The 18,714-nt window shown below is 44.5% G+C and overlaps 1 protein-coding gene and 1 long non-coding RNA gene across 5 annotated transcripts in view; both read right to left on the bottom strand.

The window, feature by feature from the left end:
* Positions 1 to 3,016, bottom strand: part of LOC140644054 (uncharacterized) — a 45,051-nt gene extending 42,035 nt beyond the window's left edge. For both annotated transcript variants that reach the window (XR_012039728.1, XR_012039727.1), the window contains exons 1-2: positions 2,698 to 3,016; positions 2,094 to 2,239 (exon numbers count right to left, since the gene is read on the bottom strand). This is a non-coding gene — a long non-coding RNA (uncharacterized lncRNA). The remainder of the gene's footprint in view (positions 1 to 2,093; positions 2,240 to 2,697) is intronic.
* A 1,677-nt stretch (positions 3,017 to 4,693) lies between these two features.
* Positions 4,694 to 18,423, bottom strand: ANP32E (acidic nuclear phosphoprotein 32 family member E). Of its 3 annotated transcripts, none has more exons than XM_072846523.1 (7): positions 18,128 to 18,423; positions 16,102 to 16,251; positions 15,337 to 15,459; positions 13,705 to 13,870; positions 12,005 to 12,162; positions 9,794 to 9,848; positions 4,694 to 7,562 (listed from the first exon to the last, which is right to left on the bottom strand). In XM_072846523.1, exons 1-7 carry the CDS (start codon positions 18,179 to 18,181, stop codon positions 7,495 to 7,497), a joined length of 774 nt encoding a protein of 257 aa, XP_072702624.1. In that variant the 5' UTR covers positions 18,182 to 18,423; the 3' UTR covers positions 4,694 to 7,494. The 3 variants fall into 3 exon arrangements, with proteins under 3 accessions (XP_072702624.1, XP_072702626.1, XP_072702627.1); XM_072846525.1 differs by having other exon boundaries at positions 4,694 to 7,559; XM_072846526.1 differs by having other exon boundaries at positions 12,005 to 12,159.
* Between the last annotated feature and the right edge of the window lie 291 nt (positions 18,424 to 18,714).

Raw genomic sequence — 18,714 nt, 5'->3', positions numbered from 1 at the left:
AAAAAACAAAACAAAACCAAAGAACAAACCCCAAACCCCTCAACTAATATTTTTAGATAATTCTTTTGTAGGCAATTATTTGATAAAACCATTTGCATAAAAAGCATATGAATATTTTATGTTTTCCTGTAGTCTGTGTTCCTTATCGTGCTTTAACTAATAAAAAACACAGTATCAAGCAAACATAGAAAGAATAGCAAAACAGAATTTTACTCTTCAATACCATGGTGAAAAATCAACAATAAAATTATCTTAATATACAAAGCAGCCACTTCAGAGGACTACTTCATGAGGATAGCTTTAGTCCGTGGAGGGTAGTCTCTCCAGACTGCCCTTATAGCTGATGGAAGAGAGAGGCTCTTCTAGGAAGCAATTGGCAGCAGCTACACGAAGCACTGCGGTCTGGCAGAGCTGCTCATGCCCCACTGGCTATGCAGAGGTATCATTTTTGTTTAGACCAGGACCATTTTCTTTTTTGCTTTCATTTTCCCTTCTCTCGCCAGATGCGAGATGTATGTCTGTTACACGCCTGATGGAGAATCTGTGCCCCGTCCCCTTCTGCGGGTCTCTTGGGGACAGCTGTGACATGGCACTGCAGTTTCTAGGCACGAAAAGGGCATGTCGTGACTGCCCAGTGAGGCAGAACTGGAACTGGCTAATTACACTGTGCTGAGCAGACCAGGGTAAAATCACCCTGTGTACCCTTAGCAGTTCTTGAAGAACCTATCCAGGCACCTCAGTGAAGGCCATCTGTACAGCTCTGTTTTAATGGACAGAAACTGTTAATGCTTCACCTAGGTGGAGCTGAGGAACTCTAATTTGCTACTCCTCAGTCATCAATATGTTATTTTGTTTGAATTAACTTTACTGTAGAAGGAAATGCACATCAAACGGACCATTTTAACATATTATATTAATATAGGAAAAATAGCTCTTTTTTTTCCAACGCAAAACCAAATACGAAGTCTGTGGTCATTTTTTTCCTAGAACAGAATCCTTTTCCTCAGTGCCAAGAGTTCCCAGCCTTTATGTATACTGTGGTTTTCTTTTGGTTTGTTGTTGTGGTTGTACATTTATTTTTGGATTCTCCCTCATTTTGGCAGTTAAATTAGAAGCATGAGGAAAGGGTTTCCTCGATTATTTTTGGGGCTGGTTTTTTTTTTTTTAAAATGAGACACACGCAAAGCAGAAACTGAAGCACACTACAAACTATAATTTTAAAGTTTAAAAACCAGAAGAGTGTTCCCCAGAAGATAAAGCTATAACTCAAGTGAAAAATCTCCCAACAGGAGTAGCACCAGAAATGTCACTGCCCCAGGCTGTGCTCTGCAGAAACAAATTTTCTGCCATCCTGCTCAAAGCAGCTGCTGCCACTGACTTTTTCTGTTCCCATCCTATGCATTTTGCTACCCTAGGGCAGCTGCTTGCCCTGACTCTCCCATTTGTGCCAGTCCTGCTGATCGATGAACAACAAATGGAGAGCACAAGGTGATATAATCTTACTCAGGCTGCAACCCCAAGCACAACCAAGAGACTCAGAGATCAGAAGAGAAGTAAAAATAATTTAAGAATTGGTTTTATCTCATAACTTCTGAACTGATCTCATTCTTTGGTTCAGACGTTTGTAAAGTTTATGATCAGTGAAACTGGTGTGTATTTTTTTTTAGTATACAGCAACAACTCTTGCTGCCAAAATCAACACACAGTACTGTTTACTGTTGAATGTGGCAGTTTTCATTTTGATAATTCTCATTACTTCATCATACAGCTCATAGCATTTTACACTTTTCTCCAAGCCCAAATTCCTCAATTCATGTGATTACATGAGAATGTCAGCTTCCCTTTTATCACATAAAAATACAGAAGAAACTTGAAAGCATACTCTCAGAAGGCCAAATGTTGAGAGACCCTTGGGGTTTTATATCCTCAACAGTATGATTTTTGAAAACTAGTTTCATTTGGGGGTGAGGGGGAGTAAAGGGAAAAAAAAGGCTAACTCATCATCTTGGAACGTGTGGGAACAGCAAGGGATAGTTCTGTTAGTTCTTGGTTACATTACAGATGAAAGGAAATCCTTTTTGTGTAAGTCTTACCTGCACTAGGATTAAAATAGTTGCTAAGAGAAAAGGATGCCTGTCCTAGGCAGGTCTAAAGACACAAGCGTGACCAGGGAGGTTGTGACATCTGCTACTGGACACGTGTAAGCAGGAGCAATATCTTCACCAGCACCTGATGGGACCTGCAGAGGCAACAGCGCAGGAGTTTCCTGAGAAACACAACTTGCAAAACTGGATTTCCAGAATCCCGCATACAAATACACGCCTTGCCGTCTAAGGAAGAGCAAGTTTATCACCCCTTCCCTCTGGGGGAGCACCCATACCGCCGCTCCCCTTGGCCCAGGCACCTGCTTTCACAAAAAGGTAGCCCAAATCCTTTTTGGGACTGTATCAGGTTTACCTGAAATTTGGTGATAGCTACTACGGGGAAGGTGGTGAGAAAAGGGGAGAATTTGGTAACCCTGCATGTGCCACGTTTCCTTGGGAGAGCAGACCAAATTTGGGGAACACATGAACTATACTGCAGCATGAGCTGCCTGAAAACACGTGCTTTAAAGTTCTCTAGCTACCGGGTTTTAACTAGGGAAGAATTTATTCATTTTCATGCTGAGCATTAGTACCAAAGTCCAGCTAAACTTACCCTTTCTCACGCATTACGTTGAAAAAACCCTTTAGGATTAGGATTTATACTTTTTTTTTTCTCTGTTTGGACTCGGAACCACATTCTGGTTTTCACCACCCACCACCGGCATAAAGCTCACACAAACTGAGAGGAAAAGCCTCTCTTGAGGGGTGGGGGGGAGGCAGAAAGGGAGGCAGAGGATGCTTTAGGATGGAAATGAGGCACTTAGCGGGAGCTTTCCTCCCCTCACCTCTCCGCTCGCTCCTCCCCGCCACCACTCAACGCCTGCCCGCCTTGAAGGGGCGAACCCGCGGCGGGCGGAGGCGAGCGGAGCCGTCGGGAACGACCGTTGGCGGGGAGGAGGAAGCGGCCCCGCCGCGCGCCAGGCAGAGCGGGAAGGCGGGCCCCGGCGGAGGGGCGGAACTGCGGCAAATCTCAGCCAATCAGCGGCGGGGTCGCGGCTCAGCCCCTGCTGCCCGGAGTCGGGGAACCCCGTGGCTAACCGTTTCCCGCTCTCGGGGGCCCGCGCGCCCCCTCAGGCGGGTCCTCGGCCGGGCGGGGCGGGGGAGGAGGCGGCAGTCCCTCCCCGGCACTCACTCGCCTCATGAGGCGTCCCTGCCCTTGAGGAAGGAAGGGGCGGGGAAGCAGCGCAACTGAAAGGGGGAGATAAGGGCCGAGAGGGGCGGAAAAGCGAAAGAAGGGGCAGCAAAAGACAAAAGCTTCGAGAGGAGAAGGAAGGAGGAAGCAGCACGGCCGCCCGCCAGCAGGGCTTCCCCTCACTGCGACAAAATGGAGGACAGCGGAGCCCCTGGGATTGCGCTAGAGACAGCAGTCTGGTGCGCTTTTAGCCTTTGGAGAGCGGCGGGCTGTCCTCCGTCCCTGCCTGGCAGCCGCCGGGGCGGGGAGCAAGCACGTCTTCCAGCTGTGGAGCATCTCGCCGCTGGGAGCTGGACAGATGACTTCTGCAGCAGCAGACGTGCGTTTTAAACCAGAGAGAGACTGCCAGGCCGTGGCAGGGAGAAAGGTGGTTTGTGGCAGGTCACAACAAGCTGCTTGCCTCTGACAGAATGAGCTCAGGAGCCTGCCAGCCCACGCCTCAAGTTTTTCCTGATTTTGAAGACATGCCTACACAGCACTAAATTTCCTCTCGTCTCCTTTGCCATGCATGTACCACAATGGAACAGCTTGGTTTTAGTTAACATAAAACCACCAGTATCCCCAAGAGGTAGACTAACTTCTGTTAAAAACAATCCTAAAGCGCAGGTTCCCCATTTGGTCTCACTCCAGTGGGCAAATAGGTGCACAGGGAGCATCCTTTAGATGGAAAGGCAATTCCTCTGCACACTTAAAACAAGGAAAAAAAAAAAAATCCCAGAAAACCACCACCCATTTCTTGGCTAATCACTCATCGAGTAGAAGAAAAGCCTGTTTAGTTACAAGCTTTCTGAAGTGCATCCCAGGGATTTTTGCCAAGAATGCTGGACTAAGCCCAAAATAAAAACAAAGCTATGTCTAGCTGTATAGAAGCAGCTTTTTTTAAACATTGTTCTTGAATGAGGAGTAACTCGCAGAAACCGAGGCAGCTGCTTTGAAAGGACAACATTAGGCTTGCAGCTCGGGCTGTTGGGCACACCAAGTCAGCATTTATGAAAAGCAAAATATAACCAGGCTCTTGATTTTCATTTTTAAGACTCGCCCAGAATTGCATAGCTCAGCAACACTCGAATGGTATTGATTTATACAGTATGCAACAGCCCTGTCAGCTCCAGCACTTGTTTCTACGTTAAACTCATCTGGAAACACTTTGAGTGAACTATCCAGACATCACTTGGGGTTTCCCACAGCATCCTTCCTCGACTGTGCCGATGTTCATAAAGTCCAAGTTCTAGCCCCAGAAAGATACACAATTCTGCAGGTTTCCCAATGAAAAGGTAACAGGAAAGAACGATTACCTCTTACTCCATTCCTTAAGAAATGTCACATTCTCCACAGCTGTACGTACTAAAAGAAGTAACCCAATACAATAGTCTCAATTTATTTGAAATAATTCGGTTTGAAAACTTTTTAATTTAAAATTTACAGCACACGTGGGGAGGAAACATGTTTTGTTACAACTAAAAATTATCAGAAGAGTGCTGCAGGGTTGTTTTCTTTAATTTAACACTGTCATGGCTTTATTCAAAACACAGTTGCACAAAATCAGTTACTCCAAAGTTTAAGGAAAGAGTTTGATAAGGAACCGAAACACACTATATACATACTGCCATACAAAGAGCATTAAAATAGGACAAAACCTCTACAAAATATAAAACCCACCCTTACATATTTGCATGAAAAGACCACCCACCAAGCAAAAAAGTTTCAAAAGTTATCTGGAGGCTCTGTATTACTTATTTTAAAAAATGCTATGCTGTTTAATTGCATGCCAAGCTGACAAATATGAAACTATACTTAGATGGTAACACTGAGGAAAAGACAAAGTTACTCAGGAAGTTCAGTTTTGTGCGAGGCTCAGATTTTTAGATGTAGCGGCTGATGCACGACACTGCAAGTTGTTTTTAGGAAGTTTAAGTCTGCCTATCTTCGGGAAGGTCTGCTAAACCCTCCTGAGTTTATTCTGTTTTGTCCAATTAGCTCATCCAATGTCAAAACTGGACTCGCTTCCTGAAACAAGGCCAGTACTCAAATAGTTTTAATCCATCAAAATAGTAATTTTTTTCCATTTAAAACTAATGTTATATGCATCAGTAAAAGACAGTTAAGGAAAACCCTGACAGTGAGGTACTCTGAAGTACACGCTTATAAATAATAGGTTCCAATCATTCGCCGAGACTAAAAAAAATAAGCAAAAAGATGGGAAAACACACTTTTCTATCTCAAAGCTGAGCACAAAGCAACTGCCTTGAACACAGAGCCTCCATGACAAGATAGGATGTGCACTTACCTAGGATTTCTAGTCATTCAGTATTCATACACAAACACAGGAACTTAGATTGTGGTTGCAAATGTAGTTTTACCACTACTTTTCTAGTGTCTTTACAGATATTCATTAAAAAATGCAAAACCCATTTCGTCAGTTCATTTCCAAGTATATTGCCGTCTGCCTGACTCGTTTCATTCCGATACCTTTAATGGCTGGCTATGCTTTACAGCTACATGAGAAACTATGATTTAAGGCTCTATTTGGGGGGGGGGGGGGGAAAACCCACACACACAAGAAATTGGGCTTTGCAGAACTTCAACCCTGCAGTATCTAAACTTGATTTAAGAGTTGGAAGTCACGTTTAAAGTCTGCTAGTGTGTGAAAGACCTATTAAATATTCACAGGTAACCAACTGATGGGTGACTGACTCTTACTTAGGTCCAGGAAATCTCCCTCTTCCCCACCCTTGGTGTCTCCCCCAGTTTAATGGCAGCTATTGTCAGCCAAGACAGATACAAAAATAAGTCTCTTGAATAAAGCTGTGTGTGATATTTGGTTCAGTACCTACGTGAAACAAATGTAAATTAGTTTTATATCACGACTACCGTTTTAAATCCAAATCATGACTGAAAGAGGAACGCTGTACGTCTGTACTTGTTTTGCAGTGGCTTGAACAGAAAGCATGAATCCATTGGGGCAGAATTATTAAGACCTGGTGGTCACAATCAGGCTGCTAGGAAAAAAGCTTGTCTGCATGTCTCCTGTACTTGCCACCAACTGTACGCAATGGAACAAGTTTCTGCAGCCATTCAATATAAAAAACCCTAAACTATTAACTAGTATTATACACGAACTTGAATGTTTTGCCTACAACCAGATTTAAAAAGTTTAAAAGGTGACCTGCGAAGAAAGACTAACTCATGTTCATCTTTCCCCCTTCAACGATTCTATAAAAGTGGGGGGGGGTGTGTTTGAAAAAAGTGTGCTTGAAGGAGCTACCCGTTAATTTCTGCATTAGAAATGCATATATTTTATAGCCAAACACCATGATTGCTGTAGAATTCCCAAAATGACAATGCAAGAGTGAAGTGAGTGAAAGTTTAACAAAGACTTCTAGCGAAATGCTTTAAAAACTACAGATTATTTGCTTTTGTTAATACCTGCAATGACTACTTTGGAGAAAATTTACGGATTACGACCCTTTCAGTTTGCCAAGATACGTTCTCAAAGGTATCTAGTGAACACTCCAGCAAACACTGAACATCTGAACAAGCAGGAAAAAAAAAATCTTCTGAAACCCACTGAGGCTTTACAATGTAACACACAAAATGGATAGAAGACTTAAAAAAATATTACAGGAGTCACCTTTTAAAAAGCTGAAATGAAGGTGTAATCTAGTTGTCGATTTCAAATAGAATCCCTGGTAAACTCAGACTATAGTCAACATCTCATTTAAAAGAGACTGGAATTTGCCATATAGCATTTCGAGTTCAGCTTTTTAAGTATAAAAACTTTAAAATCTTGAAGGAAATTCACAATATTAAACCCATTTGAAATGGGTGTTTTAACTCTGGGCTAATGACGACCAACACAGCAAGCTTGTATAAAATTAAAGAGCTCCAAATAAAAGTCTAGGGGGAAAAACTTGACAATGGCTTCAGTGATTATAGGGCTGAAAATTGTCTTCTACATATAGGTTCACTAACAGGCTATTATATCTTATTTGGAATGGTAAAAAGGGCAAGAATAGTAAAACCACACTTCTCCTATAAAAAGGTAACATATTATCTTCTGTAGGGACACCTATGGTACATGGAGACATACAGATCTGCATAATCACTATTGCGTATTCTGTAACTTAAGAGTCTGGTCCTACTTGTGTCTATAACAAATTAATCATCCTCTTCCTCGCCTTCATCTTCAGGGTCTCGTTTCCTCTTCTCCCCTCGAATGCCCTCTGCTAAGGAAAAGAGGTATGCATACATCTCATTACGTTCTGCTCAGACATCGCGAATGTAAAGTTATACTTGTCGAAAAGGTAACGGAAATAGATCGCTGTTTGTTTGTAGTTAACGCATCCACCCCGTAACATCTCTGTTGCTTATGGCTCTCAAAAAAAGCCCAGTTTACATCACTCTGAATAATTCACGCAGGCCATATTAAACCGAGTTCAAGCTAAGCACGTGCTGTTCCATACAGGAATTATCAAGATGAAGTGGATTTATAAAAAAGTTTAACATATCTTTGAGAACTAAAAGGGAAATGACATTTTTCTCTCTCCCTAACTTCAGTTTTCAGAAGCTGCATACGCCCTGCCCAAACCCCAGCAGTTTCTGCAGATACCAAGTGAAACACGCTCCGTTCTCTCTCCAATGACAAACCGATACAAGCATCTCGCATAAACATCTCTGAGCTTATTCTTAGAAATATGCTTAATTCGGTCAGTGGACTCTGCGCTCTTGTGGTGAAATCATGAAATGCAATTTTGTCAAATCTAATAGATTTCTTTTCCAGCAGTCATTTCCTGGCTAATTAGCCATCCTGACCTCCTGCTTTCTTGTCTTAATAGATGCAAAGGCTGCATTTGTAAAGAGCGAAGAATTAGCATTACTACTTCAGAATTTCTTGTTTTTCAAGTGCAGGATACATCTCCAAAAACTGCTCCGTTAAGCCAAGCATACAGATGAGATGGGGACTAGTCTGGTGAGAAATTCCAGAATTTGCGTACAGTTGACACCGACTTCGGGGCTTCAGGACTAATACCAAACCTTGCTGCTAGGGGTAGTTTAAAGATTAGGACAGAGTTCCTAACCATTAGAAAAGCAAAGTCCTGGAAGAGCCTCGTAGCAAGAAAAGTACAGAGGCAAAGCCAGCTAATTTTAAGATGAAGCTTGATAATTTTTTTAAAGGGACTTTAGCAGCCATTGACTGGTAGTAGCAGGGGACTCCCATCTGGTGTCTTAATCTCACCACTTGGAACACAGAGATGCATACAACTAAGGCACCCACAAATCGGAGTACACCGATATCTGCACGAGAATCAAGCACAAGCCTTCTGCCTGTTGTACAGAAGTAGAGCAACTTCTGTTCCAGTGGTCCAGAACAGAGTAGGAGCATCAAACCTAAGGCTGGTCCCTACGGTGAAGGCTTGGAAATCTCAAACAAGGTGCAAAAAAGAATGAGCAGTATCTTTGTCCTGCTTAACTTCTTGCAGGTCCTTTTAAAAATATCCGAAGATAAAATAAAAGTTATTTTATGAAATATACTCAAGTAATCCACTTCTTGCAAGCAGAACTTTACATTCTGAAAAATACCAAAGGAACAGCATCAGCCTGCGAGGATGCCACTTTTTCCGCATCAGTTATACACCCTCGATACACCGCACCTTCTGAAAGCGGGATGAACCACACACGCTGGCTTTTTTTTTTTTTTTGCAAGCTTTTGACTATCATGCCTACGTCTGACATCAAAACAGTAACTTACAAAATTAAGAAGTTACAACCATTGATAAAAAGACCCGATAGAAAAAAATCTGATTAGGCTCACTAGCTAAGCCGTTAGGCAGGGTGCTGGCTTGAGTTTGCCTCCTAGGAGCTGCCTCTGAAGCAGAAAGGTTTACTGGAGAAGGCACTTCCAGCCTGATAAAGGGAAAAGACGCAGCTGCTACTGCTGCTTCTGGGGCTTTGCCAGTGGAGCCTCTGGTGCATGAAACAAGGTATTTTAAAGGTACATAAATAACATTTGCAAGGTATACAGAAGAGTTCCTCTCCTCTTCGTGTTGGAACATTACAATTTCTAACTGTGTAGGAGATGCAGTATATTTCACTTTAGAACACTGCTTCAACGAGAGACTTTGAAAACCTGTCATTTCTTCCTTAGTTTTATTTTACAAGTGAGCGGACAAGAAATATCAAGCACAGCTTGATATTTATATTTATAAATCTATATAAACCTAGTATTTATAAATTATAAATCTAATATTTATAAATATCTATGATAAATACCGCACAGCTACTTTACTACCTGCTCGAGCTCTTGCTTAACCGATCCTAAAATACTTCACATACCTTCAGAAGCAGACCAGCCAAATGGCGATTCATGCCATTAAAGTGCACATCCCAAACTTGCAAAGTTACAGAATTATAAAGAATCAATTGTTTTAGTCACAACTTTAATAACTTGAGAACTTACCTTCTTCCTCCTCATCACCTCCTTCTTCAACATAGTCATCATCGTCATCTTCATCCTTGACAAAAATTGTGAAATATTTTTAAAATTGCTGTTTATTTAGGTTTTCCTTACGCACCGATCCTGAGCAGAAATTCGGAAAACCCCACTTACTCTGTTCAGAGGTCACATTCCACATTTACTTTTTCGTTACTGGACATCCATAACAAAAGGATGGGCAGCCAAAACGACTATCGTACATTTAATCACCCTAGCCAGCTTATTATCTGGCCCAGTATTCTCCTCTCTTTGTTCTTCCCACTTATCACTACCTTACGCCAGCTCGAGAGTAAGTTATTGCAAAATTAACCGAAGAGGCCACGACAGCAAACAGAGATGACAAACAGCTTTAGTTTTCCTTTTAACCCACTGTCATTAAAGGACAAGGAAGAGGAGAAAGCAGAACAGCTAATATCTTCACAAAATTCTTGTTTCTATGTCAAACAAATTAAGTTGTTCAGGATCTCTGTCTTGGTGTTGTTTTGGTTTTTTTGTTTTTTTTTTTTTTTTAAAGCTGATAGCTGAAAAATGTAAACCAATTAACAATCAGCAGTCCCAGAAAATTAAACAATGGTGCAAGATCACTGCCCTGCTGGCACAACATCAAGCCTTGAAGACAAACTGAAGTCTCATTTTTATATCCATTTGCTACATCAAATTTTATACATAGAGTAATCTAACAAGTAAAAATGTGAGAACATTAGAGAGCCCATCTGACATTTGCCCTTAGAAGATGGGAATTAAAAAACACTCTGGATTAATTCATCGCCATTAGAATGGTGCATGATTTCATTTTCCAAATTAATTTTCCAAAATACAGGGAGAAGCCAGCAGGCCAGAACTCTTTCAAAACTTGTCGTACTTCCCCCTGACCACCACCTGTTCCCAGACTAAATGAACACAAAATACAAACTCAGTAGCTGGGTTTGTTGCACCATCAGCAGACGGGCCACGGTTCTGAACTCCCCTACTGTTACCACAGCTCTGTGTGGCAATTCCTAGTCACCTAACATGCATACACTAACGACCACACACGATTAATTCCTGATATTCTTCCTAGTCACGTATTGTTCATTTTCCAAAGAACTATCTCCAAGGTCTTGCCTTCAAAACGGATTTACTTATTTAGTTTTAGCTTCATTAATTGTGTTACAGACATTACCTCTTCAGAGTATTAAGGCAGGAACGAAGTTACGTTCGTAAGCAAATCATATGAGCGCTAGCAACAAGAACAAAATTAAGAACACCAAAGATTTTCTGCACATCCCATGTGAAACAGAGCTGATTGGAAGTAAACTCTTATCAAAAGTAACAGTAATGGAAATGATGTCAACAGTTTTTTTTTGATCTGAAGCGTGCGAGCTGCTTGCACAGACTTGCACACAAAATCCATGCCAGACACATTCTCCCTCCAAAACCCCCGTAGCTGTCAAAGGCGAGCACTAACTCAGGACTCCTGGGTTTTACCTCTACACAATAATCATTTAGGCCTGACCAGTTTATATCTACAAGAATCTAGTCACAACCTTGTAAAACATGTATATTTTCTCATCTTAATACTCCTCCACTTGCTTTTTAGCACAGTACTACTTGAAAGATCCTGTGGGCTATTTTCCACAGCTCTTCACCATCTCCACTAAGAACATTTTCAAATGAGTGCATGGTAGAAAACCCAGCATTTATTACAGCAAAAACCACAGATTTTTCCTTTGTTTCATCTTACTTGAAGTACTGGTAACCTGTTGCTACTTCATTCTCTTCTTTTGCAAGACTAGGGTATTTTCTTTGGTTTTCCAAAGCGAATTAATTCATTCTACTTAATATGTATTTCTATTCTGACAATTTAATTGGTAGTAGCGCAGAGTTTCAAAACGTTGGGGAGAACGGATTCTTTAGCTTACAGAGAATAAAGAGGCTCTACCATCCTGCAACATTAAGGGGTGGGATGAAAGTCGACCAAGTCTTGGAAGTCAGCCAGGACCATCTTCAGAGCCGACAGCCACCACGCATGTGCAAGTCAACACTTTGTACTTCCGCGACAGCAGCGGTCTCTCTAAAATACCTCACTGCGCCTCCCCTGCATTTATCTCCTGTGTCTGTATGTTTAAATTAACACAGCAGTCTGTAGGCAGTTTTTCTTCATTTCTTGGATTTGGTAGAATTTACAAACTTTACCTGAATCTCTTCTTTCATCAGGTATGAAAGACCAACTTCCTCCTCCTCTTCACCTTCCCCCAAATCTGAACCTCCATCATCTTCATCATCTTCCTCTTCATATTCTCCTGGAGGACCAGCTTCATCCTCATCTTCATCATCATCATCTTCATCTCCTTCTGAAATGAAGGATACACTTTTACATATATGCTAAAAGTTGAGTTTCATTAGTTCCTCTTTATGCAAGTTTGTACACACCAGGTCAAGCTAGTTGCTAACTTTTTTTTTCCAGAAGGTTTGGGGTTTTTAAAATTTTTTTTGAAATGCAGGCAACATGTGGGAAACAAGCATGATTTTAATGAAGTTAATCTTTATAATTTTTTTCCCTGAAGAAAGGCTACCAACGTTTTTACATCACAAGCTTCAGGCAAAATTCTCGATGCCCGAAGCAGCTACATATGCAAACTCCTGCAAGGGAGCTGAAAATTTAGTCAGGGGCAGGGGAAGAGAGGCTTCTCTATAGAATCAAACCTGAAAATATTTCAAGGCAAAACCAGCTTAACATATTACATTTATCAGTTATTTAATCACTTACTAGTAACTACGAAACACCTACAGTTCCAAGGAGATGATCTCTCATTTCATTTCTATGTCTAGAGCATATCACTTTCACAGTTTCAGTTAAGTGAAGAAACGACAAAGTGATTTAACTCTTAAATTCATTTTCAAGTTAATAACCTATTAATCTATTTTCAAATACTGGATTTATTTTCACATTCCAGGTATCAACTATTTGGCTTTCATTGAGTTCTTTTAACGCAGGTTTCCAAACTTTGATGTGTCCGAGTACTCGTCAGCAGCACCTTGACAGCTGTGACCCAGCACACCACAGCTCCCAGCTAATGACTTAAGGCACAAAGAAAACACTGAGAAACCTCTGTCGTGAACAGATAGAGCCCAAACCTCGCTCATTATTTGTGGGGGTATTTCACACAGTCACGCATGAGACGCTGCATCACAACAGCAGCCCATCATATTTGCTAACAGTGCTCGAACACGTTTTGGATGGTTTTTTTCTTAACAGCTTTGACTGCGTCAGTCATCCGTTAAGCCAGGTATGTTTAAAGAAGAGCACGCATGCTGTTCCTGCAATTACATCCATGTAGAATTTGTAGCCACACACTGACAGACCCATACCTACGGGTTTTGTTTTCAACCAGGTAACAATGGAAAAAGAGGGAGGAATAGCCTCGTTAATGACTACAACTGAGGTCAGATCAAAAGGAACTATATACATTTTTGAACAAAAAATTGTATTATTATTGAGCATGGGACTGAAGCCTTTACAAAAACCAGTAAAATTGTAAATTTTCATACAAAATAATCTGTGTTTGGCCCCTTGCTTTGTATCATTCAGTAGTGCCAAAGTGCTTTACTACTGGCAACAACTTATGTTGAGAATATTTCTATCTTTGTAACAATATCTTCAGTCACTTTTCCTTAAACTCAGAAGGCTTCTGCAACAACACTCAAAACCTTTAACAGGACTTTTCCTTCTGTATCACAGTGTGTTAATATCAACTGAGTTCTAGAAGTCTGCACTTCGAAAGTAAGAGCACAGAATCACGCTAGTGCATTCAAGAAGTCACTGTACCCCATGCTACATTTACATCTTTGTTACAGCATACTATTTCTATCCACAGTTTATTTCAGGAAGTTACCGTCATCATCATCATCTTCTGAGTCCGGTGCCTCATTATCTTCCTGATCAAATCCATCTAGGTATGTGATTTGCTGAAGCAGCTCAAAAATGCTGTCTCTGTAATCCTCGAGGTTTGTAATCTCACAGTTGAACAGGTCAAGGCTCTTCAAGTTTTTGAGATTTTGCTGGAAACAAATGAAAAGGGTTTTTTTTCCCCCCCTATTTCTTGCAATGGTACTTCAAGTTACAGTGCGGTCATGGCCCAAATACAGTTAACCATATAGCCAGCTTCAGAATTTATTTTGTCCCCATCCCTTCTTTTCTATTCAGTATTTCGCTCCCCATTAAATACAAACTTCAGTTCAAAAAGTCGTCTGCGGTAGTTAGAACTAACGAAAGTGCTTTTGCAGATCAGCTCCACAGCGCGTTAGCAGCACGCCCAACACCTCCCTGAAGCACTCGACCACCGTGCGCAGCCTGCATAACACCCGTTTGGGGCTGGGTTTTGTTTCCATAGCCTGCTTTTGTCCAGGCAATCCTGGGCAAAAACTTAACGACTCCAGCAGCCTTTCAGTAAAGTTTGACTAATTTAATTACAGGCATCTTGAGAGGAGCAAGGAAGAGGTGCTTGGCAGGATTTATAACTACGCTACAGAATTTGCCTTCCGAACAATAAAGACTAGACAACCGATGGTTATTTTTCTCACCTTTCAGGCTTTACACACATACAGAACGAGCCACCTGCGTGGCTTGGCAAATGTCTAAGATCTAAATAAAAGTGTTTCTTCTATAGAGCACTAACTGCTTCACTTAGTCTACTAACTGCTGGGTTAAAGCACCGCTAAAGCAGATGAAGAATCTTTATGAGCAGTTTTAAACATATGCAGTTTATATCAAAATTCTAAAAAAAAAGATCATCAGCTAGAAAAATGGGCGCACAGATCAGGTAGTGACAGGCGCCGGCAGCTTCCTCCTACGTTTAAATAAGCTACTACTGGTGCTTTCCAGGTTTGCTCCTAACTGCCCCTCTCACACACGCATCCTAATCGCTTCACAGTTTAATGAAAGCTTAAGGCTGTTGCTTATCAGACAAAGTATACCTTAACGAATGAACACAAGAGGATTAGCAAGACATAACTTGGCTACTTTTCTTTCAAAGACAAAACAGAAGCTCCAAAGTCTCTTATTTAGTACGTCCCACTACTAACACAGAAGGAATTCTACAGCGGTACGTTTGCAAGTACTGTCTCTAATAACCACGACATTGAGTTAATCAAGTCAGGACCAACAGGGATGAATACTGACAAACCTCAAACACCGCGGTATCCATTTCACCTGAGCTGGCAAGAAAAAAATTACATAGAACATATGACGGGTAAGAAAGTTCGTTTCGCATGCCTTTCAGCTTAAAGGGAATTTAAGCACCTAGCATGTATCACGCTGCATCTTTGCACTCGCTGCTTTCTTACGTCGTACTGGTTGAAACCCCCGTCTGCTGTTTCTATCCGCTGCTTGAAAAAACTGCTCATACGCAGCCCTTACAGCCCAGTTTGTACCATTCCATTGCCAAAAAATCAATTTATTCTTGATTTTAAAAAATAGTATTTATTAGATTTAAATTTTCTGTTCACCCCTCTCGCTTCGTACTTACAAGAGCTTCCACAGTGCCAAGATCTTTGATTTTGTTGCCACTTAGATTTAGATATGTGAGATTTGGACATCGTTCTGCAAGGACCTCCAGGCCTCCTGAAATGATGTTGTCGCTCAGCTCCAGCTATTTTACAGAAAAAATTTAAGTAATTAAATGATTAGATTTTTCCCACCAGATTCAGACCCGCATCATTTTTAATCGTTCTCCCTTTAACTGAACAGTTTAATCACAAAGCTGAACACTTTTGAAGAGTCCCCCAAGTTAACAAGCGCTGAGTTAGCTTTGGCTGTCAAAAAGTTTACGTTCACCTTGAGAATTATAAAGTACTCCTTAAAATCTCTGGGGGTTGGAGACTTTAATTTGAAGCGAGTAGAACACAGAATACTGGAATTCACTGCAAGCCTCCATTCTGCCAGAGACGTCCAACTTCACATCGTTGGGTTGGGCAACCCAACAGCCTCTCGCCAACCATCAGCACTCAGCGAGACACGGCCAACCTTCGTGTTTTTAACAGAGCAGCACCTACTGTCCTAAGACTCCTTCACCAAGCCCCACTTGGGCATAATTAACTGGAGATACCCCAAACAATTTCAGATCTTTAAAACCCACCCCGTAGATGGGATGCGGCATCGTTCCACAGGCCTGTCATCTCATAACGCACCGACAGTGCTACCCAAGTTCAACCGCGAGGGCTGAAAGGCACAACCGTGGGTTGTCACCCGTGGCTTTTACTTCTCAAAGCACCGGCAGGCGAGATGAACGTACCTTTCGGAGCTTACTCAACGTGGGAAGTTTGGCCAGCGATGTCAGCTCTACATTGGCCATGCTAAGAAACTCAAGTTCTTTAAATGAATCATTCAGGCCTTCGATTTCGCCGTTGCTGGATCGGCAGTTATCGAGCACCAACTCTGTCACCTTCGAATAGGACAGCGAGTCATTGGTTGGTTTAACGAGCATCAAAAAAACCACACACTTCATCTAAACCACAACTTGGAGACTGTTAAATATCTGTTGGTTTGGTTTAAATTTAGACTAGGCTTGTGGTCCGAAATCACTGACACCCACCTATTTAACAAAAAAAAGTATGCAAGTTTCCCTTCCTTTGAGCATGCTTCAAATCCTGCAAAAAACTGCTATCTGACCCCAAACTTTATTGACGGACACTTTTATAGCTTCCTGCAGTGCCACCGCAGCCTGGCGTGTACTGCCCTCGTATACAAGTGACCTGCTAACTTGTTTCTAAAGTCTAATAATTTAATTGGGAGTACTCAAACCTATAAAAGCATTCAATTTCTTTCTGAACCCTAAACCTTCTGGCTCCAGATTATTTTAGCAGTGAGTTCTGCAGGTTAATTAAGCCCAATTAAATTATTTCTTCATGCCAAAGCCACTAAAGCAACTAGATAATCGATACAGGTCGCATACTTTGAAAAGCGGTAACAAGGAGCAGCCAATTAATTTTAAATTATTTTATCTACAGTAGAACACACCTCTCATTAGAAAGGACGTTAACAAGGCGACTCTTCCTTCCCCCCCCCCGTACGCTTTTAAATAATAACATTTTAAGACCACTGCAGAAGCCTCCGAGTGGCAGGCTTTGCCAGCGTCGAGGAAAGTCTCGCTATTGTTTTATTTTTCCATCACAAAACGTGACTCTAAAGAAGGACAAAGTTTTAAAGAAAGCTGCCAGGGAAGAGGAGACCTTCACGGCTTCGCCCGAGGAAGACGCACGCTGGAAGCGCACGGAGGCCTTTCCAGGTACCTGCCACCGATAAACTCGCGGAAACACGAGCCGTTGGGTGAAATCAACGGCTTTGGGCGCTTGTTCCCCACTCCCCCGCGAGTCGGGGCGGCCTTGCGGCCGCATCGCCCTGCCTGGACTTTACTCCCGGGGCGAGCGAGAGGCGCCGGTTCTTCTTACAGACCTCGATGCAAAACCATCTGCCAGAGCCACGCGTGGGGCAGCCTGGGTCCGTGGCATGACCACGGGGGGCGAGGGCCGTCCCACGCGACGTGTCCCCCAGGCTTTGGCGGGGGGGGGGAGGCGGGGTGGCATTTTGTGAGGGGCAGCGCGCAGCCTCGCAGCGCACGTGAGCTCCCCAATTTTCAGCTTTTTCTCTTCTTTTTTTTTTCCCCCCCGCATCTTTCCGAAGAAACGGGAAGTTGGCGGCGGAGGGTGCGGGGGGACACCGCGACGCCGCTTTCGTTAACCGGGGGCTGGGGGGGGGGGGGGGGGGGCACCCCCCGGCTCTCCCCACCGTGCGCCCGGCGGGGCGGCGGCAGGAAGGCGCGGGACCGAGCCGGCCGCGCCACGCAGCGCACGGAGGGGGGGGTGGGGAAGGAGGGGAGGCGGAAAACAACATTAATTTAAAAAAAAAAAAAAAAAGGGATGAGGGAAGGGTTGAGGCTGGACTCGGCGCGACCGTGACCTGTTTACTACAGCCGCGCTCGCAAGTTGGAGGCGGCCGGCGGCGAGCCGGGAGGGGATTAACGGCGGGCCAAGTTGGGGGCCCGCCCGCGCCCCTCAGCCAACTTCGGGGGGCGAGGCCCGACCCCGCGGCGCGAAGTTGGCGGCGAGGCGGGGAGGGAAGGAGGGGGCGCGGGTCCCCGCCGCCCGCCGCCCACCGCCCCGGGGCCGGCGCCCGGAAGCGCCGCCCGCGCCCCGCGGGGCTCCTGCGCCACGGCTGACCCAGATTCGGCGCCGCCGCCGGGCCGGGCCCGCGCGGCCTGAGGCGGCGGCGGTCGCCCGTGCGGGGGCGGGAGCGCGGCCCGCCGCCCCGCCGCCCCTCACCTTCTCGGGGGCCCGGTTCCTCAACTCCAGGTTGATGCGCTTCTTCATCTCCATCGCCCCCCCCTCCCGCGGCTCCGCAGTGGCGAGGGAGGGTGGCCGGGCGCGGCGGGGGACCGGCCGCGGGGTCGCTGCTGCGGCGGCCGCCGCCGGGAGGGAACCGGGAGTGGGGAGGGGAACGCCGCGGGCAGCCGCCGCCGCCGCCGCCCCGCTCCGCACGCAGCTCCGGCCCCGTCAATGGCCGCTCGCACACTGAGCCTCCATGACATGGCGCATGGCGCCCCCTCCCGCCGCCACGCCCCCGTCCCGGGGCGGGGCTTCCTCCGCGCCACCGCCCCTCTCATTGGCCCCGCCACGCCGCGGGGGGCGCCGCGCGATTGGCTGGCCGCGCTGCCCGTCTGGCGGCGCGGCCTTTTAAAGGGGGTGGAAGGTCGGGGGAGGGAGGAGGAGGGGCGGGGTTTAGTCTTTGTGCGCGCGGCGGGGCTGGCGGGAGCGCGCGGGGGCTGGCGGGAGCGGCGCGCCGGGGCGCGCGCCCTTCGCACGTGGTGGGGAGGTCACGCGTGGGGCTTGGCACGCGTGGTTGCAGGAGG

This window comes from Ciconia boyciana, chromosome 26 (assembly GCF_034638445.1).
Source record: "Ciconia boyciana chromosome 26, ASM3463844v1, whole genome shotgun sequence".
NCBI lineage: Eukaryota > Metazoa > Chordata > Aves > Ciconiiformes > Ciconiidae > Ciconia > Ciconia boyciana.
Note: the sequence above shows the minus strand (reverse complement) of the source record. Positions and strands in the feature narration are given on the sequence as shown.